At 45.5% G+C, this 23,996-nt stretch overlaps 1 protein-coding gene across 1 annotated transcript in view; it reads left to right on the forward strand.

Moving 5' to 3' along the window:
* The first annotated feature begins 2,856 nt into the window (after positions 1 to 2,856).
* Positions 2,857 to 23,996, forward strand: part of LOC119457054 (neprilysin) — a 43,351-nt gene continuing 22,211 nt past the window's right edge. Inside the window, exons 1-2 of the mRNA XM_037718880.1 lie at positions 2,857 to 3,003; positions 16,583 to 18,527. Of these exons, the coding sequence (XP_037574808.1) occupies positions 2,857 to 3,003; positions 16,583 to 18,527 (2,092 nt within the window). The remainder of the gene's footprint in view (positions 3,004 to 16,582; positions 18,528 to 23,996) is intronic.

Below are 23,996 nucleotides of genomic sequence, written 5' to 3' on the forward strand. Positions count from 1 at the left end.
ACACCATCATTTTTTAAACTACCGGTTGTGCCATGATTTCAATTAAAAGCTTTATTTCATTGTGTTAAATAAAAGGAGCAGCCACAAAAAAAGCTGCTGCATTGAGTTCTAGAGGTGGCTGCTCCAGCCAGATAGCAATGGATGGTTGGCAGAACAAATGTAGAATATAGAGTAAAAATGTTAAGGATTATAAACAGGGATAAGGTGCCTCAGAAAGGCCAGGACAGGTGCCTCAGAAAGGCCAGCCTTTCTGAGGCACCTTATCCCTGTTTATAATCCTTATTCCTCGTGTGCTACTCCATTAGTCAGCCACCGTTTTTGATTTCAGAGTAAAAATGTTGCATTTCAAGCTACACGAGCGCGCATTCTATGAGGGGCGTCTATCATGGCTTCATCTTGCACACAAACCATTCTTCGTACAATACACGGCATAAATAACTTCGGAAAAGCACACGTTTACTGTTTCTCCTGCTCAAAACGGGAGAGTCGTTTCCAAAGGAACTTTCCAGCATAACTTTGATACACGCATTTAGTGTTTTCCTGCAGTGAGCGATAACATTTTCTTTAATTATTACATTTGTGAAAAAGCATAAAATTCCTCTATTTTACTATGGCATTCACGCTGCCACGAGAATACGTTTTGAAATGACCCTACCAAGCGACGGCTTGCCCCAACCAAACATTTCTGCTGCAGAATATTCAATTAGATTATGCATGATCGCTCCGACGTGGCCATCTCGCGACAAACAAAGGCAGAAAATATATTCGAATGGCGACATTCATACTACTCAGTAATCTCGTTCCGAGAAGTTGGGAAATTTATTTAAATATGTACATTCCCACTCCTATTGCCTCCATAGGATCGCCCGTACAGTACACAGCGCTTAGTAAATTCAGAGATTACAAAAGGCAGTTCTGAAAGGAAGCAACCATGCCTTCTCCTACTAATTCCCTAATCTCAGTTCTCCGCTTTCATCCACGAATCTTCGCTGTACGGTGCTTTGGAAAGCTGGTAAATCCGGCGGGATCACGCGGGAGAGCCATTTAATAGTAATTACCTTGATGCGCTTTCAGTCATCAAGCACATATTTTGATTGGACGAAACCATTTGCATAGATAAGCCGTTCTGTGCAGTAATTTAATTGGCAGATCATTGCGCCTGAAAACAAAGTATATCACAAAGCCGGGTCATATTCCTCGTGAATTATTTTTAAGCGGCTTAAGTTAAATGCAATAAGATTTAGGGGCATATTTTCAAAGCTTCCTATCCAGAAAAAATTGCAATATTGCACATATGCATCGAGATAAGACAAATACTGATAATTGTACAGAAACCGCAACGAATATCGTCGCACTCTGGTATTTATGGCCGCATAGCTTTGCTTCCTTGAACCACTCAGCTCTGCATAAGCGTTCTTTTCGCGCCAGTGATAATAACACTTTTATTTAGTGTGCTGCGAATGAAGTTAAACAATTTGCAAAAGGGTGAAATGCTGTGATACTTAGTCATTGTTAAAAGATGAAATCTAAAGGGCGGGCGTAAAAACTACCAACTAGGTAAAACGCCTCAAAGTAAGTGCTGAATTGACAATTGTATCACTATTGCTCCGCAAAAAAAAAAAAGAATTAGAAAACTCAACGCGTCTTTTTCTTATTATTTTATAAGAATATGTGAAGCATAAAAGTAATTAAAATAAGGTAACGCACGAAGTTGTGAAGGCCGAGTAATGAGGGGCGGCCCAGACAAGCAATATCTTTTTCGGGTTTTGCAAATGAGCACCATTTTCCAATATTCCTCCACAAACCAAACAAAAATGCGTTGCCTCATCAATGGCAGACATAGGAGCCCCATATTTAAATCATAAAATTTATTTCCTTCAATATTAAAAAGACCAGAGCGAGCACAAAGTAAATGCAGTTTTGGATGTGAAATGATAGCAAGTCCAAATAAAGCTAAGTTTTTGCAGCTATTCAAAACATATGGAATGCATAGTTGGTTGAATTGCCAGAATGCAAGCGACACAAGCAACTTCGCTTGGGATATACGTTGAGGCTGTATTTGATCGATGACGTTTGTAGATGGAAACATTTTTTTTCTATCGTTTGTGATTAACAAGCTGGTTTATTGCCATGGTAGTTAACAGCTCACGAAAGGGTAAAAAAAAATATGGGATAGGCAGACAGTAAAAGTTATGGTGGCCTCCTCTTTACTGCGTGGCCAAGAATTTTCACTCAAATAACTGGTGGCGCGGTAGGCATGCTTGTTTCCTTATCATGCTTTTATATAGGGCTACTTATGCTGCCCGAGAGATACAATGAAGAAAATCTGCACGTGAACTTTTAAAAACTTGGATAGAGTCGTATAAGCTACAGTATTTAACGCTACAATACACAAACGCCGTAAAGTCACCAAAGAGGGCGAACTTTGAATAAAAAAACAGGAATTCATTTGAAAAACTATGATTGGAAGACAAGTCAGAGCGTAGCGTCTATCTTGCATTTAAAAAATGTTTATTCTGGTGGCGCGGAGTCTCCCCTGCGTCTTCTCTGGACCGAGATAAAGTTATTTCCCTCACTCACTCACTCACTCACTCCCTCTGGCGGTAAAAAAAAGCTGCCTGCTTTGGTACGAGTTATCATTGTCACTACGATAGCGGGCATGCGCAACGGAAACGAAGAATAGCACTAGACCGTCACCCGCGCGCTCTCGTGCAAACAGAAGAAGAAGAAGTGACGAACCGACCAGGCGACCAAGTGATCTTCGTCCCCGCCCAACGCGTCCTTCGAGTGGTCCCCTCTACCAGAGTCAGCGAGGATTTCGCCGCGCCGCGGGAACGCTACGTTGTCCAGCCAAACATGTCTAATCCAGCCAAAGCCGGCAGTATAAAGTTGGGCTCAATATCCGGCTCAGCGGGCTCCAAGAAGTCCATCCCCCCCGACGACGCAGTCAAGACAGTGAAGCCCCCGACACCGGCTGACACAGCGCGCGAGGGGGCCACCAAGGTGAGTAAAATTATCGTGGCGAATAATCTTCGAGACACGTTAGCGTCTATATCTTGCAGCATGTTGCAATATGAATTCCACAGAAACCATTTGCACGGGCAACAGAAAACAATGTACACGGCACTGAGGAAGCTAGATTAGTCGCTGTAAAGTTGGAACACTATAGTATCTGTCAGCACTGGTCTCCGTCTGTTTTCTGCCGAAATCATATTTCAACGACAATAACGCTGTCTGCTACTATTGTGAGTCGTGATCGTCTAACCATTATGCAGCACAAAATGAAAAAAAAATCAACGAAAACAAAGCACTTCACTGTTGCCTTCACTTAGTGGTGTTCTTCATACTCTCCTGGGCTATGCCTGATTACAATACTAAAAGATAAACTTGGGAGAGTTGGTGAGAATTCATGTTTAGGAAAAAAAAAACAGCACTGGGTAGACAAGGACACAAAGAAGAACACGACACAAGCGCTGGTGTCGTGTGCTTCTTTGTGTCCTTGTCTACCCAGCGCTGTTCTTTTTTTCTAAGCATGATTACAAGACTGAAGCACACCAACTCATCAGACTGTTCGTTTTATTTGTTTAGAAATGGTAACGCTTCGTCGATGACACCCACGTCCCGCTCGGCGTAGTAAACTAACATGAAGGCACCCGTTGCCATACTGGTATGCGGATGCTTCACACCACTCCACACTAACCGGTTGTTCCACAAGGTACACATGCCCGGAATTCTCGTCTTCATAAGCGGCAACAGCAGCTGCAGGTCAGATGTTGGGGGCCGAAGGCTTCTCCCAGCAATCTTGAATTATCGCCTTCGTGCATCAGCTTATGCCTGCGAACTTCCTAATCTTGTCACACTTATAATCCGCTGTCGTGCTCCTCAGCGTTGGTTTTCATTTGGCATTCATTGTAGGATTCTAGTTGAGAGAGCGATTACCATGTGGTTGAAGACCACATGGATTCGTTGTGATGTTGTTTCTGGTGAGACTCCTATCTATCCCCAGCTATCAGCGGAGTAGCGCGCCGCCGCCAAGCTATTATACCTGTTCAGGCTCGGCAGCTAATCTCTCCTCGTACAAAGGAAACCGTTTTTGCGGCTGTCGAATAAGTCTCCTTTCTGCACAAGGAATTCCATGAGGAGACACATGACGGTCACGGGACTTCATTGTCTCGTGGTGCGCTTTAACGGCGCGGAGATAAATTTGCGAACACTTCTTCACGATGAAGGCCAAGCTTCGCAACAGGGTTTTGACTTCTGTGACCTAGTTTCACTGCTAATCGCCCACGTCTATTAAAGGTCGCTCACGCGCACTATAAAACCCTGCCGCCCCGACAGGATGCCTACAGCGTCGAAGCCACAAGAACACTGCATTAGAACACATGCAGTCACTTTATTGCTGCCCAACCTTGAGGTACTCTTGTTGGCTTTATTTATTAACACGCTGGATCTATTGCTTCGAGAACAAATAATGTCATTTGGACAGAACTTTTACTCAAGCTGAAAGTGAAATGGGGTGACCGTGGTAGTGGCTTGTCACCACGTTGTAGGTGACGCTAGATTGAGACACCTACTTGTCTCGCAATCGTCGTGATGTTACCACCAGATCGGTTCTTATTAATCACCTAGAGAATGCTTAATACCTGGAGATCACTAAGAGATAGTCTAATAAATTCGACGGTATTCACCTATCGAGTACCGCAGGTTACGTCCACCTACCTGAAGCGCTGGCAATCAGAGGATGGACTCATTAACCGGTCAGCAGTCAAGATAAGCAAGAGACGTTTTGAGCATATGTGGAAAAAACGCAGACAAAATATTGATAGGAGTGGATTCGTTACGGGCATAAGTAACTGTACAAGGTAGATATATAGGTCTAAAGGTAGAGAGAAAAGTTCAAAGGGGTCCTGAACCACCCATCGGGCTTGGTGAAAAACAGTCCGCGGATGCCATACGCTGCTGTGAACATCTCAGCCAAATTTTGTAGCCGTGCGCGTCACGTGGAGCTTGAAAGCGGCACGTGAAGTCACTTTTTCTTAAACGCTCTTTTTTCAGTAAAAGCCTTCTCCTTCCTCTTTTCGGGCTGCTATATTCCGTCATATGGCAGATTCCTATACGCGACTGCTATTGGCCAATATCTGACATCAACCAAGAAGCATGTCTGGACTGGTGTGTTTCTTCCTAAGGTTACTCCGTATATTTATTGACGCATATCAATGCACAGGCTCACGTAAGCGAAAATCTGCTTTTCAATTTTCGATAGGAATTACGTACTGCCGGAAGTACGATTGTCGTACTATAGCCCCACTGCCCCAACCCTGGCGCCACTGCTTATGAGTGGCGGAGCCGTCGAGTCTCGCTATTTCTATTATTTCTGAACGCTCAACTAGCCTAGAACCACGGGAAACGTACGGTGAAAGCAGACGTAGATATGCCAGCGCGCGCTCACTCCTGGCCGCTCCTGGCTAGACACCTTGACAGACTTTGCCAGAAAAAAAAACCCTGAAACACGCTGTAGATTTTCTTGATACTATTTATATAAAGTTAACTTTGCTGCAGTGCAGCGTTGTTATGCGATGAAGCATACTAAGCGGCGAAAGGTGCCACTTTTATGGGACTTGGAACGTGTTTCTTAATTTATACTTGTACATCCCCTGCATCCGATCACACTACAAGCACCGAGACACCTATTAAGTGTACTGGCAGGCATTCAGTGTTTTAAATAGAGTGCCGCTTTTTTGGTGGCCTTAAATGCCCCTCGACTTTCACAGTTTTTTCATCTTACCATCTTCCTTTTCGCAAGATTTCCCAAAATACGGATGTTTTTCCTTGCTTCTCGTGCACACGTGCATCATTAAGCAATGCGCACTAGGCCCCGTTAACGGTCTCATATACGAGACACGCGGGCGAAACAAGGGCTCAAATCACCGCAGAAACCTCAGAAACACCTCTGAATAGCTGCCAGTATGCTTATTAGGCTTCTAGGTGTTTGTACTGTTACCTGATATGGTGCGTGCGCGCCTGTATAATTAACAAACGCGTACTATGTCCCATGACAGCGGGCTCTTTCCATTATTGGTATGCATCACCGCAATATATTGCGTATTGACACGTACACATGTTTATCTTTCACCGGTAGCCGCTTTCAACATTGGCTGACAAATGTTAAACGTTATCGCTCGGCGCAGGACGCGCCTGCATTGGAAGCTTCTCGGACGTTATCAATGCTTCTATCCGTCGTCTGTGGTCACCGACGCCCATGTAATCTGATTGTATGAGCGACGCGAATTGTCTAGAACTTTCTGGAAGACACGCGGGCATCAGGGATTAATCTGGAACCTTCGATGACTCAGGTATAAAAGCCGACGCGTTTCGCCGCTGATCAGATTTTCGACGATCGCCGACTGTGTTCGCCGCTATCGTTGTGCTTTGAGTGTACCTTGATTTTGTGGGCACAGGTTCGCCCAATAAACAACCAGTTTCGTCGTACACAGTTTTACGACTGTTTTCTTCAGCGTCACTACTACGTGACAGTATGCTTCACTGCATTACAACACTGTATTGCAGCGAAGCTAACAAGTCAAGTTCAGATTATTTGGTGAATGCCAATTTTGAAATCGAAATAACGGAAGTGTGGGCCCATAGAAGTAAATGGGCGCCGGCTACGACTTTCAGTCGGTACCGTCACTCCCAATCTATTTAACTAAAAATGTCGCAGTTTCACCCGAAAGGCGAAGCATCAATTGCGATAGCAAATTAGTAGAGAGCTATACGCAGTAAGCATAGTAGTTTTATCAGCTGTATAAACTGACATGCAGCAGCACCAGCAACTCGCAGAGCTACATGTCGAAGCCGTCGGCATTTTGTCCGCGTTCGCTCCAAACGCGCGCGGTGTTGGTGACAGTTGCCGGTGCATCTGGGGGTGGCTCACAGGTTTTCGACAAGATCAGAACCGGACACTCGTCAAGCAGCGTCGGAAGTCTTTACCACCTTCTCACCTGGTAACGTTTTTATATAAATACCCATTTGGTACCGCAGCTAAACGTCACCTCCCATCCCTGCCTCCCATCTCCCCACGGCCTTTCGCGCGATTGAAGAAGTCGCGTTTGCTTTCTATATATGATGATTGTAAAGGAGGAAAGAGATGCGTAATTCTGCAGTCGTTCAAGGAGCACGGCGCAGAACGCGCGTTTGCTCTCCGCCGTGTGTTCGCTCCCCGTTAAAGCGCACATCCGTCGCGCGCTTTCACTCGCACATACAGCATACGGCCCGCGGCGGCGATTTCATCGCCGTTTGACGTCATACGGAACCTCATGGCGACGGCGTAAATATAATTCCTATATAAGTGTCTATATAAGTGTCCATATTATTGCTATCGCAATAAAACTACTTTAACCGGAGTCAAAATAACGGATATACTGTATACGTTGGTCATTGTGGTGCAGGACATAGCTGGTCCGCACCACATAGTACGGCCACACTGCAGCACTTGAGTGCGAGCGCGCAATCCAGCCCTGTCGCGCACATAGTTAGCCAGTGCTACAGTTGCATGTAGCTGCATCTGCAGAGTATATATAGCGTAGATACTGCGGCTACCGCGGGGTACCGCGACGAGTGCGCTTATTGAGCTCCTGAGGCTAGCTGAGGACAACAGCGTTCTTTGATTGGTATCTGTGGACTCAAGGCCCGAGCGCCAACATCTGACGAACAGGTGACAGGTCCTCTGCTTTCCGAGTTGTACACCCTCGAGGTGTGTCGCCATCATGGTCGAAGCTCGTTACGTTAGGGGTGCTTTCAGGGCGAGTCGGGAGTGCGGCATCCATCGCTTAGCCGATGTTCGCCCTTCTGCACGAGGGAGCATGAAGTTTGTTCGACCCTCGGAAATTGTGTCATTGTCGTAGAGATAAGTGCCAAAGGAAATATGCTACTCCTGTCACTCGGTGGGAGAATAGCCGCACGTAGCTTCTAGTACACTGTAGCACAGCAAAGGGATGGGACACCGTGAACTCATCCGCAAGCTGAGGGATAGCCTCTGAGTTTGGCGTGTCGTAGGCGCCAAAATCGAAAGTAGTGGCGTCTAGGTGAACATCCAAAATCAAACTTGAGCTGGGCGCCATGTTGACGTTCAGTAGGCTTAGCGTTGTGGGCAGTGCCACGCTCCGCCGTAGCCTTCGCAGCGCAAGGTGTTGAAGAAAGACCGGAAGCACTGCGAAGGGGTACACAGGCGATCTTTGACTGCCCATAACTCCGCTTCTACTGAGCGCATTGAAGTGCTTCTTGCGGCTAAGTATTTCAGAAATAGTCCGTTTTAATGTCAAATGTATTTCTAGAGTTGGATAAAAAGCGTTTCAGGACGCCTTTAAGGAGATGTAGACAATATGTTAGACTGACAATCATGTATACAATGTAGATTGCCTGATTAGCTCAATCAGGCTAGGTCACACTCACCACACCGTTTTGAAAGGGATGCCAATATATCATCATCATCGTCATCATCATAGGGCTGATCGTTCTCCCTTCCTCGAAACATTTCTCGCAGGCTGACCTAAGTCTGTCTTAAAAGAGGCATTTTGTATAAGAACAATACACGTGGTATTGACATGGAGCATCATCACGTCGTACCCACCGACCTCTGCAACGGCAACCTTTTCGCATGCCTCGGTGAATCTGCATGAGACGGCTAGGTTAGTAGCGGACTCTCGCCCGAGTGCGCAAGCTGTACCACTGGCCACAACTATTGAGTATTGTGCAGCCCTGCATCAAGAGTTGCCGCAAGAGTCAAGGGGGTAAATCATCGCCTATGAAACCTGCAAGATTGCTTTAAGCCATTGAACCACCGAGAATGTCGTTCAACCTCGTGGGCATCGACCTTCCGGGACCATTCCGCTTGTTGTCTAGAGGAAACAAATGGATTATAGACGCAGTGGACTACCTGACTTGTTATGTCGAGACAAACAGTCGTCTGGCTACTGAAGTTGACAGCATGGTTTTCGATACGCCCAGTCGGAAACTACACAACTACTTGAAATGGTTCATCGCCTCGCCATTGGTTTAGAGAAACAGACCCACATTGACTTCTTATTCTTAGTCATTCAAATAGCGTTTGGTCGCGTTTCACACCGTAGGCTGCTTATAAAGCAAGCGAGTTCTTAATAACAATTGCTTGTTAACATGGATCTAAGCGTATTTAAACTGTAGCATCAGTGTGTCACAGTTTATGGCATTAATTCATCATCTGCACCGGTTCAGTGAGAGATACCACAGGGCTCAATCCTCGGGCCGCTTTTCTTTTTGATATTCATAAACATCTTCCATGACATCCCGGTCAAGATACGGCTATGCGCCTATGACTGTGCTTTATCAGGTAGTGAACCCTAACAGTGACCACGTCCTCTCGAGTAACGTTTTATCAAAAATTCAGAATGTGTGCTCTACATGGCAAATGACTAACCCGAAAAAACTGTAGCTGATGACTTTAACCCGTAAAAAAGACCCCTTAAAATTCCTATACAAACTAGGCAATGATTGCTTGTGTTTTGTTTCATCATTTAGGTACCTAAGTCTAGTCATCGCATCTGATATAAGATGTAACGAAAACGTAGCATATATTGAAAAAAAAAGAGTAACAAAACCTGGAAGGGCGTCAGTAAAAGCAACCCACGAAACTGAACTCCTTGCGTGTAAACAAATGTAATACCAATACTGAATATGGGTCAGCTGTTTGGGACCCACACACACTAGTGAACATAGTTAAACTTGAATCAATACAAAGAAAGACTGTAAGATTTATATTTAACGGCTACCAGTGCGACATATCCCCATTTCTTATTTTTCAAAGTGCCAACTTGGAAACGTTAGACACTAGGCGGTATCGTGAAAGAATTAGGTTATTTTATGATATACGTACCATGGTAAGTTAGCAATAGACAAAAGTACATCAAGCCTATCAACCGCCGCGAAAGGCGTTCATCTCACCCTAAAAAATGTAACCTTAAACCGTAAAAAAACCCTCAAAAAAGTGACCAAAAAAAGTGTTTCTTTTTTCTCGTACGAGTAACAACTGGAACAATCTGCCACAGGAAGTTCTAGAAAGCACTGATCTGAATTCATTCGCTTGTGCGTTGTTTGCATTATCTTGGAGACACTTCTCTCTCGTTTTATTTTGTGTTGTGTTTTCTTCTGATTCAGTACACACAGACAGTTTTTCATTCGTGATTGCATTTGTCGTGAGTTTTGTAACTGCACATGTTATGGTGCACTTGGTCTCTATTGTACACTCGGCCTTATCCTTATAGGTGATATTTGCCGCCAATATTGTCTCTCATCATAATCGTATCGAGTTTTTCTGCTTGGTATTCGAGATTGTTTCTGTACGGTACATATATCTGTTCTGTCGCTACTAATTACTTGTACTATGCAAGTACTATTTGTTGTTGCTATAGTATTATATTGCTTTGTTTTACTCATCTCTCATTCGGCCTTTTTGTTCTAAACGAATAATCCCTTTTTCGATTGGATTCTGTTAGCTCTAAATTTCCCATTGCTCTTTTTAGTCACCGTAAATTTTTGCACTGTGTTTTTTTTTCAATATATCGCCCACTTGTCTGGCAAGTATATCAGACTGAGAATATTTTCTAAATAAAATAAAAATAAAGGCGCTACTCAATGGCACGGCTTCCGAAGGCAGATATTGTCGGCATCATGTTGACTGACGTTTAGTAGAGCGCAGAGACCTTTATTTCGACGGATTTCGTCGTTTCCAAAAAAAGTATTGGTTATGAGAACCGTGGCAGCTCAGATCTCTCCAATAATTTTGCACAGACTACTTTCTTTAGAAATCAGTGAAGTGTTGATACGCGCTTTTTCTTCTATTCATTCATTGTTGATTTGTGCGCAAAGAATTGCGCTGCAGTATTGTCAATACATGGAATTCTGCAACACCCGAGTGATATAATTGTGTGTACATGGGTTTCTTGCGCAGGTAATGGAGAAAGCCAGCAAGCCCCTTCGCAGTCGAAAGCAATCCATGCATCCCTTGAAGCGGAAATCCACATGTGACAGCGACATGAACAGACAAACCACAAAATTCGTGAGTATATTGTGCATGAATTTCCTGGCTTGTTATTCATTTTTTTATTCTAATAAATTAGCTTTCTCCTTGGTCGGTGACTGTGAATGTAGCATTGCATGCAGAACAGGAAGTTCGCGTGGCCCCATGAATTTTACTCGTGGCACCGCCCGCTACGTATCTAGCCGGCCGGGTGCTACAGGAAACCATAACCTAGAAGCCTTGTCTGTCGCTGAGTAACTACGAGGTCTGTTAGAAAAGTATCCGACCTTTGGCCGAAGAAAAAAGTTGTCGCAGTTTCGACCGAAAGGCGAAGCATCAATTGCGATAGCATATTTGTAGAGAGCTATACGAAGTAATGATAGTACCTTTATCAGCTGTATAAACTTGGGCATGCAGCAGACCGGCAACACGCAGAACTGTTGTCGACACCTTCGGCGTTTTGCCCGCGGTCGCACAAAACGCGTGCGGCGTTGGTGACTGTTGCCGTAGTCGCTGGGGGCCGCTCGGAAGTTTTCGACGACATCAGAACGCGACACTCGTCGAATAGCATCGGAAGTCTTTACCACCTTCTCGCCTCGCAACGTTTTTATATAGATAGGCACTTGGTGCCGCAGCTAAACGTCGCCTCCCTCCCCCCCCCCCCCCCCCCCCCCCGTCTTTCGCGGGTCGGAAGGAGGCGCGTTTGCTCTACATATATGGTGATTGTAAAGGAGGAAAGAGACGCCTACTTCTGCAGCCCTTAAGGGAGCACGGCGAAGAACGCGTGTTTGTTCTCCGCCGTGGGTTCACTGATAAGTGGTTCTTGAGGGAAAGGGAAATGTTGGCGCTATCTTCTGCAGCCCTTGAGGGAGCACGGCTCAGCGCCAACGGGGAGGGGTAAGTGGGAGCGAAAGAAGGGATAGAGTGGAGTCGCCATGACTGGGCGAAGCAAAACCGGCAGGCATAGGCGGCATGTATCAGGCCGAGATGGAAGGCCGTGGTGTGCTGCAGAGTCTGCAGGGGTGTTGTGCCAGGCCGGTCAGGCCCGGGGTGGGGTGGGAGGCCGTGAGGCCTTCCCGCTTGTAGAAATGTCCTTAGAGACCGTGGGTTCACTCTCCGTGAAAGCGCGCGTCCCTCGTCCCATTTCACTCGCACATACAGCTTTCGGCGCGCGGCTGACGATTTCATCTCCATTGACGTCATACGGAACTTCACGGTGACGGCGACGCCGACGGCAGAAATCTGCTTTGGAGTGTCCATATAATTGCTATCGCAATAAAAAACTGGCATAACTGGAGCACTGGAAACCTAATCACCCTCAAATTAGTCTCCTTGGGACTCCACACACTTCTCCCAGCGGTGCTGCCATTGTTGGAAGCATTCCGAGAAGGCCTCTTTCGGAACGGAGTTTAGTTAGCTCAGCTGTCGTTGCAGCCATAATGTCATCTCTTGTCTGAAATTGCGCTCCTTTCAATGGCCTCTTGACTTTGTGAAACAGCCAGAAGTTGCAGGGGGCCATATCAGGAGAGTAAGGACCCTGTTGAACTACAGCAGTCTGGTTTTTCGCCAAAGAAGTCTGAATCAAGGGCGAGGATTGTGCAGGAGCATTGTCATGATGGATGCGCCAATTTCCTGTTGACCACAACTTCGGTCTCTTGCACCGTACAACATCACGTAGACGACGGAGGACATCCCTGTAGTACTCTTTGGTGATTGTTGGACCCTGTGGTGCGTACTAGTGGTGTACCACACCGCGGGAGTCAAAGAAAGCAGTCAGCATCACTTTGATGTTGCTGCGCACTTGGCGGACCTTCTTTGGTCGTGGTGACGTGAAATGCTTCCACTGTGGTGACTGGGACTTGGTTTTTGGGTCGTACCCGTACACCAAAGGCTCGTCACCAGTGATTATGGTGTTCATGAAGTCGGGGTCACTGTTTGTGGAATCCTGCATGCCCTGTGAGACTTCAACACGAAGTTGCTTTTGCTCCACTGTGAGCAGCTTCGGCACGAATTTCGCTGCAACTCTCTTCATGGCCAAAGTTTCCGTCATATGTGCGGAAAAAGTGCTGATGCCCACCTCTTCCGCAATTTCTCGGATAGTCACACGACGGTCCCGCATCGCCACAGCGTTCACTTCGGCAAAGACCTGGTCATTTCGGCATGTTGATGGCCGACCGGAACGTCGCTCACTCTCCACCGATGTGCGGCCGTCTTTAAACCGGTTGTACCACTCCTTAATTGGTGTTCTGCTCATAGCATCGTCACCGAAAGCCGTCTCAATCTTCTGAATGGTTTCCACTTGGCTATCGCTAGACTGGACATACCAAAGGAAGCACACACGCATGCGCACATATGTGTGTACATATGTACATGCGTGTGTACTATCGCGATGGAAAGAAACGCGTACAGCGGAGCGCGTGGCCGAAGCATAACTGAATGTATAGTGCTCGCCGTCCAGTCATCACCATTCACAGGCGCGTATGTCCGGTTTGATTGCGCTGTGCGATGATGCACCCCCTATATTGCGATATTTTGTTTCTATTTTACTTCTCTTTTATTTGAAAACGACAAAAGGTGACGGCGCAGTAATGATGACAGCGCAAACTGTACCAACAGAAACAAAAATATCGCAGTATAGGGGGTGCATCATCGCGCAGAGCAATCAAACCGGACATGCGCGCATGTCCATGGTGATGACTGGACGGCGCGCACTATGCCTTCAGTTATGCTTCGGCCACGCGCTCCGCTGTTCGCGTTTCTTTCCATCGCGATAGTACATATGTACCTACTGGAGGCGAAATGCGAAAACACCCGTGTGCTTAGATTTAGGTGCACGTTAAGGAACCCCAGGTGGTCCAAATTTCCGGAGTCCCCCACTACGGCGTGCCTCATAATCAGATCGTGGTTTCGGCACGTAAAACCACATAATTTTTCAACATATGTACCTACATAATTTTTCCACATATATACCTACGAGTGCACATATGCACATATGTGTATATGTACACACGCACGCACACACACACACACACACACACACACACACACGCACACACACACACACACACACACACACACACACACACACACACACACACACACACACACACACACACACACACACACACACACACACACACACACACACACACACACACAAACACACCAGCTCAGGGAAATTGTAGAAGTGGTCACACAACAAACCCATCACTGTTTCGAATGGGTTTGCCCTGCATGGACAATCTCTCCAATTGCTTTAAACAAGATGCATTCGGCATGAAGCTAAAATGCGAAACATTACTTGTAGCTTGTAGAAGGGAAGGGGGAGGCTTGAATTGCCGAAGTAGCCACACACCAAAGCTTCACCTATGCTCGAGTGGGCATCGTAATGCGTAGGTACCCAGAGATTTCCGGCGAAAGTATAAAATTGTAACAACGTCACGACCTGATAACTGGCTGATAACTATAACTGATAACTAACATGGTCTGAGCTTGCTCATTTCAGGCGTGACGCGTAGAAATTTCTTATTCGCTACCTTCCTAGAAATTTAGCGGTGTTGCAGGCGTTACTTTTCCTTTAGCTCAACTCGGCATTAGAGTTGTGGCGTTTTCTCGCGGGGATTATTGATAGTTATTCTCTATATCCAGGAATGAAGACGTAGCCACCGTCATGGGTCTGTATGTGAGTGGCTTGTATTGGTGTGGTTTCAGGCAGCGTAGGTTAGCACACATTGCAGCTCGTGTCTTAAAGTGATTTAAAGGATCATAGGTGATGTTCAGAACAAGGTAGCCATGACACTTCGATTGCCTAGAGTATATTCAAAAGCATGGATCTCGTGGTTGTTTTCCGGTACTCTAAGGGAGCCGTTGCTTTGGGTGCATTGTAGACCCGCTCCCCCATACGGACGCACACAAACAAGCGGACACTTCCGAGCGCTTAAAGGCGCACGCATGGACCGTAAGAAAATTTCGCACACCTTCGGCTTTTTTTAAGACGATTTAAGCAGATATTCACCCTCACAAGCGCACAAATGCATGAAAACGTTTATCTGCTGGTTCATCTGGAGATGGCCTTCAAAACGTCATGTCTGTGTCTGGAGAAAGCGCTGCGTCGACTGCCAAGGACTGGTCAAAGCAAGTGCTAGCTTCCTGGTTGAACTTGAGCGGTGTTTTTCGCATTGAACGGCAGAATAAGGAGTGTGCACACACCCACACTTATTCACCAACATTTTTAAGCATGAAATGCTTTTAGCTCCCATTGTTGGTGACCTTCAAGTGACCTTGAGCCAGAAGCCAGAGCCGTTTTCTCGGCAGTCAAACGAGAACATCCGGGCATCGTTGCGAGAACGAAACGGGACCATCCGGCAACCAGTCAAAAGTTAAGAAAATGCGGTCTCTGTCCCACGACTCTTTGGGCAGGACCGCATTACATACCCTAGTTACTGCCCAAACAAGTTATAAAAATATTTCTGCCAAGTTCTTCCTAATGTAGTTCACAATATCACTCATGCTGTAACTTCTAGTACGCTGAAGTTTTATTTGTCATATCCAATAGCGACGTTCAAAAGGCAGACACAGGGCAATATACACTTGATTGCCATCTTTTGGCATTGAGACATGGTTGCCTGTGCTCTTTTGAACGCCATTGGTCCGTGAGTTCCGCGCCGGGGATTTTGCTTCGCCTCGAGAGATGGCGCTACGCTACGTGGCACCTCCTTCAGGCGCTTTTCTTCTAGCTGGGCAGTGCGCTCTGTCTCTCTAGTGTCTTTCGCTGCCTGTCGTGCCGCATTAAGCCGGTTTTGATCTTGTAGCTGGGCAGAATTCATATGGACCAGTGCACAGTATGACTTGGTGTGTTGGGGTGTGCAGCTGCAAATATGCACTAGACTCATGTTAAGATTGTGGCTAGTATCATCTCCAACCAATCTGCTTTGCCGGTAGCCATTTCATGCTTAAACCTACTCTCGATTACGGGAGAGTCAACAATCCTTTTTTTTAGCTTGTGTACTCACTTACACTCATGCGCACTAAGACTCGCCGGTGGCACTCATTCACGTTCTTACCACTCCCACTCATACTGACCAACATTCGCTCTCCGTTCATAGTCGCTTCCATTCACACTTGCCGGCACCCACTTACGTTCATACCAGCGTCCGCTACCACTCACCGGCACTGCGGAATACCCAATAAGCTCTATCATTTGGTTTGGGAGAGCAGCAGTGTCACGGAGGTGCCCAAAAATACAGCACCATCTAAAGAGCAGTGGGAGGACTAGTGACGACATGGTGCACCTAGCAAGGGGGACAGCCAAGTGGCTTGGCATCCCGGACTAAGGAAGACACCCACCTGAGTTCGACCTGCAAAACAGCGCCGGCTCTATATATTTAATAAAATTTATTTCATCATCAGCATAATCTTTTAAAGTATGCATTTTATACATACCGTTACCGGATCAACTGTGCAAAAATTCGCTATTACTGTGCTGTGGAGCAAGCATTTCTGTTGTCTCATTATCTTTGTTTTCCTTTCTAGGGTCACGCGAGTACTACGAATAGGGTCGAGCATCACAAGGAGTCAGTCCAGGAAGGGCTGAAACACAGTGAAGTGCGGCTGTGGATAGCAGCCGCCCTGTTAGCGGCCGTGGTGGTAATTTGTGTCGCCGTCTACACACTGGTCTTGAGAAAGCATCAGATACCACGCGTTGAATGCAAGTCGAAGCCCTGCCTCGATCACGCCGAGAGACTACTCGCATCGATGGACACCAGCGTGAATCCCTGCCACGACTTTTACGCATTCACCTGCGGACGTTGGCAAAGCGCTTTTCCCCATAAATCTGTTCAAGACGTCATGAACGAAAAGGCAACACAAGATGAGATCAAGGAAGTGAGCACTGATCTTTGGCATGTCGGGAGACCAAGCCGTCTCTACCACAAATGTTTGCATCCAGAACCAAGTGACATCGCAGCCAGCATTGTCGCGCTCGAAGAGATCATGACAAACTTGCTTCTTACGTGGCCCACGGAAAGGCCTCAGCCTACGGACTCGCATCCTTTGGACGTGATGGTTGAAATGGCCTTTAGATGGGACCTCAACTTTATATTCAGTATGGAAGCCGCTCGCACGAGTGCTATTGGCAAGATCTTGGTTTTCCGGAGGGTCTACAGTAGCGCCGCTTGGGTTGATCGCTTCGCGAAGCCCATGAGCGCAGAACAGTACGATGACATTGTGAAGGCGCACTTGGATTACCTAGGCGCTAATATGACGAATGCCAATAGCACACTCCTGCAGTTGCTAGAAAATTCATTCATCGAAACTAGACTCCCTAAAGTAAACACAGGGCAAAAATGGTTCATAATGGCCAAGATTGATTTAGAGACACAGTCATTCAAGCGGGGCATTTGGCTGCAATATCTCCAACTTCATTCTGAAGACGTGGGCTACAAATGGTCTTCCGATGACTCGGTACTACTCGAAGACGCTGATATACTGTCAGATGTCGAGAAGTTGTTTAAGAAACACACTCATGTAGAGCTTCTGATTGGCATTGCCTGGATGTTCATACAGTCTCACCTGTGGGCGGTCGTTGGGAAACCGGAACTGATGTTCGAAAGTGACGTAGAAGAGAAAAGAAAGTACGCCTGTCTGGAATACGCTAACTTACGCTTGGGGCTTCTCTTATCTGCCGAGCATTTAAATCAGCTCTACCCAACGAACGATGACCGCCGTGAGATATTGAGCTTCCTGCTTGGCGTTAAGAGTGAGTTCATAAAACTGATGAGAAACACCTCGTGGATAGACGTGCAGAGCAGATATACAGCCGAAGAGAAGATCACCTCCATGATCCTGAATTTGTTACCAGCCGAGCAATTTTTCGTTCCTGCGCAGCGCGTTCTTCTTTACGAACAGTTCCCGTTAATGAATGATTCTGGTTTCTTTAGGAGCTGGCTAAATGCTTCTCTGGTTTACCAAACACTTCACAGCCACGAGCGCTTCCGTGATGTGTACAAGAAGAGGCGGACTTTTCGTTACGAACCATATTCGTACTCTTACTTGCTGAATGATATCAGTGCGGCGACTGTTGCGCTAGAACCTCCGATGTTCTACAAAGGAGGACCGCACATGATCAACTATGGTGGTGCGGGAATTCGTGTTGCCCGAGAAATCGCGAAAAGCTTCGATCCGCGGGGCGTTAATGTGGACAACCATGGCGAGACCGTCTCTTGGTGGGGCAAGCAGCACTCGGCCGAATACCACAGCCGTGCGACCTGTGGCTTAGGGGAAGGAGCACCCCCGACGATGGGCGTGTTTCCCGCCATACCCGCAATCGAGGCGTCCTACGCGGCGTACAAGGTGGCGCTCTCAAAATTGTGGGCCCTAATAGGCAGGCGCACCGACCCCAGGATTCCGGGCCTTGAGAGATACGACGACGACATGTTGTTCTTCATGACTTACTGCTACACATTGTGCTCCAAGAAAGGTGACATCGCGGGAAAAACAGAGTGCAATGTGCCGCTCAGGCACTTCGAACAGTTCGCCAAAACCTTCCACTGCCCTCAAGGCTCACCCATGAGAGCTGCGGAAAAATGCACTTTTTTTTCTTCTTGATTGCCCTCGATACTTGTCTCATTCCGTTGACATCTGTCGATTGTTATGCATAAAAATACATGCTATTCGATGACCATTAGTGAAACGCCGATACCGTTCACCATTGGCGAGACGTGCAATTTTCTTTATGCTGAGAAGTTTGTTGCTGTTCTAAACTTTCGTTGATATCCCGTTTACGGTACTGCTTGAATAATAAGCGGTTTCACCCATGCAAGACGCTTTGATTTGAGAGCTGAGAGTGCTCCATTGATTGTATTCGTTAATGCGTATATTCAACTGTTGTCATCTTAAGAGCTGCAGGCTGCACTTGTACGGGTGTTGCCAAACTTTAATGGTATTCCTCTGGCCACTGAATGCTTCATGAAGGATTTAGGGAGTAAGAGCGCATATAATTTGTAGACTGCATCGAAACTGTGCTCGTTGATAGGCAACCTGTGTCTTCAAATGCATCTTGGCTTGTTTTTGTTTTCGGTTTTTTATTTGTTTTCAGTATTTATATGTTTTCTTTGCGATGCGATCTCTTAGCCGCCTTCGCTACGACCGGAATGAATGCAGGGACGGACATTGTAGAGAACATCCAAGACATACAATGCTTCTCCAGATTTGCCTAATTGTGCAGCTTATGCCAAGTTTTCTGGTTCTCTTTTTCTTTTTTTTTTCTTTGCGGTGGAGAGAAACGACGGATTTTCTCGATATAAAGGCAAACGCTTGCTGTTGCCTGCTACATCTATAAAGCTTCCCCCGCATCCAATATATTGTCCCGTGATTTGTGTATGCCTCTTGCCACGCCTTCGAATCGCACGTTGCAATGAAGAGCAACTCATCCCATCCTTCTTAACCAGTAATTCTTATCTCGTATTCCATCGTACTCCAGACACTCGAGTCAGACATCCTAGACACTAACATCGTAGAACTGAGACTTAAGTGCGTAGAAGTGAAAATGCCACGACATGCCTGAAATCAATAATATCAGGCGTAGAAATATAAAACAGCAGAGACTTAACGACAGTATACGCAACAAAACACGCTGCAGAAAGTACTGGCTTAAAATTCTTTTTTTTTTTCGATTTGCAGCAGTTGAACCTAAGCGTACGTTTTGACTCTAAAACTACGGCTTTTTTTTTCAGCGCAGCTTTATCTCACTTCCCTTTCCCTTCACACTTATCGAGCGATTTTTAATGTCTGTTGAGCCGGTGTCACGTTTGCTCCAACGCGTGCCTCTCGTGCGGGCTTATATGGAGGGAACCAAAGCTCACAAACAGAAAAAAAGAAGAGGAATACAAGTATATATGTGTGAACCAGAAAAAAGGCAACCCAGGGGCCCGATATTTATTAATCATTTCATAAGGACCCAACAAACATCGACACCAAACACATCATAGGGGAAATTACTTGTACTGACTAATTGAATTTAAAAAATGATAAATTAATATAAATGAAAATGAATGGAAAAAACAACTTGTGCAGGTGGTGGCTAACACTCCCAGAGGTTAGTTCTAGCAGTAAAAACATAAATAACCCAGAAAGTGGATGGGAAATGTTACCGCGGTAGCTCTATTGGTAAGAGCGTCGCACGCGTAATGCGAAGACGTGGGATCGTTCCCCACCTGCGGCAAGTTGTTTTCTCATTTCCATTAATTTATCATTTCTTTAATTCACTTAGCCAGTACAAGTAATTTTCCCTATGTTGTGCTTGGTGTCGATGTTTTTTGGCATATGAGATATATGTATTTTTTTCAATACAGCAGCCTATTCAGGGCTGTTGTAGCAGTGGAGTACAACAAATACAAGAAACAGACAAAAAGGTAGTTGAAGATAATGAAAAATATAAAACAAAAGGACAGTAATCTTATTACACTAGTGCTTCTACAAACTCTGACAGTGTCAACGAATAGAACCGGATAACTCGTTCCAGCATTCCACAACTCTCCGGACATAACTGTGTTTGAACGTGTTAGTGCGCGCCAAGAAAGAATTTAGGTTGAACCTGTGACAACGTCTGGTTGGAAAAGCACTGGCATAGGCAACATAATTATTGGGGGATAGTTGGCAAGACGAGTGAACAATTTAATGTAATAGCATCATGAAATCGAAATGTCACCTGGTGCATATAGAAAATATAAATTCAAAAAATTAATTGTTTACGAGGGCGAAAAATTGCGATCGTAGAGACCACAAATGAAACGAACCCGACACGGTGGCTCGGTTAGCTATAAGCCGTTGCGCTCCTGAGCACGAGGTCGCGGGCTCGAATCCCGGCCGCGGCGGTCGTATTTGGATGGAGGCGGAATGCAAAAACGCCCGTGTGCTTGCATTGTAGTGCACGTTAACGAACCCCAGGTGGTCAAAAATTATTCTGGAGGCCTCCAAAACGGCGTGCCTTATAATCAGAACTGCTTTTGGCACATAAAAACCCGAAAAAGAAAAACAAATGATACGAAGAGCCTTCCATTGTACCGATTCAATTTTGTTAATGGCGCACACTTTATATGGTTTACAGACGCATGAAGCGTACTCTAAGAAAATGTAAATAAGCGTTTATACATTAGTAATATAGTCTATTTTGGCGAGTTAGATAAGGTTCGTCTTAAGTAACCTAATTTTCTAGTGTTTTACATGTAATGTGATCGATATGCTGCGACCACTGCATGTTGTGTGTGAAGATAATTCCAAGGTATTTGTACACCTGTTCCCGAGAACTATTGTGTTTTTGAAAGCACACAGATGCTCTGAAGGAAAATGGCTGTTCGTAAATGACACTACTACGGTTTTTTTTAAGTTAATGCGCATTAGCAATCCGGGCACCAGGTGCAAACTCTGGTGAAGGAATCCTGAAGTAAGGTGTGATCACTAGGAGAAGAAATTACCTAGTATAGGATGCAATCGTCGGCATAAAGGTAAACTTTTGACTTAATATTGCTGGGAAGGTCATTTATAAATATTAAAAATAACAAGAGTCCCACCTGATGAGCCCCTGATGTTACATTTGCAGTTGAGGAACAAGTAGAAATAAATGAAACGAATTGAGAGCAAGAGTGAAAAAAAAAATTGCTATCCACTCGATCAGGCGATGATTATTTTAAATTAGTTTACTTAGTAGCTTGTTGTGTAAGTCTACGAATAACGCATCAGTATGATTGCGAATATCAAGATTGCTAGTAATGTCATGTGAAAATTCGTCCAATTGTGTTATGCTGAAACCACGAAGAAATCCATATTCTATGTTAGAGAGAAGGTTCTTCGATTCAAGGTATTCTGATATGTGCTTTTGTATAATACGATCCAATAGCTTACCGGAATTGGAGGTAAGCGATATAGGTCTATAGTTAGCAAAATGTTGTATTTCACCAGATTTGTGCAGAGGCAGGACCTTGGCTAGCTTCCTAGACTGGGTACGATGCCTGAAGTAGAGGATTTGACAAATTACATCCAAATAGGGGAAACACCAGAGAAAGTACAGTATCGAACCAGAAAGCTTTTCGGAATATTGTCAGGCCCAGTGGGCTTCTTTGTGTCTCAGTGGAGAATCAAGTTTAGGATGCAGTTTTCTCTGAAAAAGCTTTTTCTTTTTCTTTTCTGAAAACAGTTTTTTCTTTCACATCGCCTTTAGAGAGCTCAGGAGTAGTACTTCTGAAAAATGGGACAGAGTTGCTGTCATGCGTGAACACTCATCGGAAGTAGACAATAAAGCATTAGCTATTACAGTGAAGTCTGAAATAGCCGTCTCATCTAATATAAAGGAAACTGCCGCAGTTTTAGTTGGTGTGATAGCAGTCAGGAATTTCTGCATGTTAGAGTGTAATAATCCTGGCAGTTCAACTTGGAAGTAATAGTTTTTAGCCGTTTGCATTTTAATACAGAGTTCTTCCTTAGCAGTGTATGTAACATATATGTAAATATATATGACAGGTGCGTGTCTGTCTTCCTTTTTTTTTACAGTTGGGGAAAAGTGTCCCTCTTCCTTCTTATCGAGGAACGGTGCGGGAGACAGAGCCCAGGCATACGGATGCCCGCCTACAGCCGTGCCGTGATGCAACCTGCTTCTGGTTTGACGACTCAGGCCGCCGCGTCGCAGGGCGGGGCGTTTCTGCCGTCTCATACATAACTCAACAAAGTCCCGTAATATCGTTCAGACTTCGTGACAGAGGCTTTCCTTCATAAAGAGAAGGTAAGATGCATTACCTGCTTAGAATAGAATTACATGCCAGAAACTGTGATACCACACAATGTACGTGTAATGTTTTACTAAGTCCAAACGGTGATAGCACCGTCTAGCCAGGGGTCCCATTATGACAGAAGGTAGGTCTAGTCGCACTAGCACCTTTCTTGAATATTGGGTTGTGATTCAGCAAGATCTTACAGCGAGGTCTGCTAACTTTTTACTTGCAGTGACTTTTTTATTTCACACTCTTTCCTGCCGCTCCTGCTTTTGGAATAACAGTGTGCGTGTTGTGCTACATATCCGGTGGAAATCGGGCGCTTGGCTATGCGTTCTAAATAGGTGAACGGCGGTGCCCGTAGCACAGTAAAAGTAAGTAACTTCAACCCCTAAAAGGTAATGCTCACTCACCTATGATTTAAATCGCATGCGCAGTCTTTGTAAAACATTTTTAAAGTCACTAAGCACGATCGGACTTGTTCTCAGTCCTCGTATTGGGAGTTTTTCAGCTCTAAAGCAGCGGCGATCAAATGCGGCAGTGCTCCTCTTTCTTTTAAACTGTGAGGAAGTTTCGTGGGGCAACTGCCATTATTATTCATGCAAGGAGCACAGGAAGCACAGTGATAACTCGAGATTACCAGCGGCTCCCATTCGTGTTAATTTGAAGGAATTCGTTTTGGCCAGATGTTCAGTAGGAGGAGCAGGACGGCGTGGCAGTCGACGAGGACACGGCGACAACGCTTCTGAAAATCGGTCAAAATACACTATGTGACGCATGCATTCTCGTTAAGGCGTGACCATAACGTAATGTTTCAGGCGTTTACAATGTAAACTATTATGCATTGTGTTCTGATGACCTTAATTTTGTTCGTGTCCCAAAGCTCGTCAAATGTGCTACCCGTGCCCATGGCCGTTACCCATTTTTCTAAAGGCGTCTAGGAAGACCTCTGCATTGATATATGCGTCTCTGCGTAGGAAAGGAAACCTAGAGACTGGTATAATTTCAAATGCCAGGTCTACTGTAGTTCCTCGTTCACAGGATGGTCAACCATAAGGGGAGCGACACCAAACATTTCACAAACATCCCTTTGTTGGCAAATTATGACGCCTAACTTTAACGTCATCTATTATGTTTAAACCATATGCAAACGTTTGTCATTGAAAACAACAGGGAGAAAAAGA

This window comes from Dermacentor silvarum, chromosome 6 (assembly GCF_013339745.2).
Source record: "Dermacentor silvarum isolate Dsil-2018 chromosome 6, BIME_Dsil_1.4, whole genome shotgun sequence".
NCBI lineage: Eukaryota > Metazoa > Arthropoda > Arachnida > Ixodida > Ixodidae > Dermacentor > Dermacentor silvarum.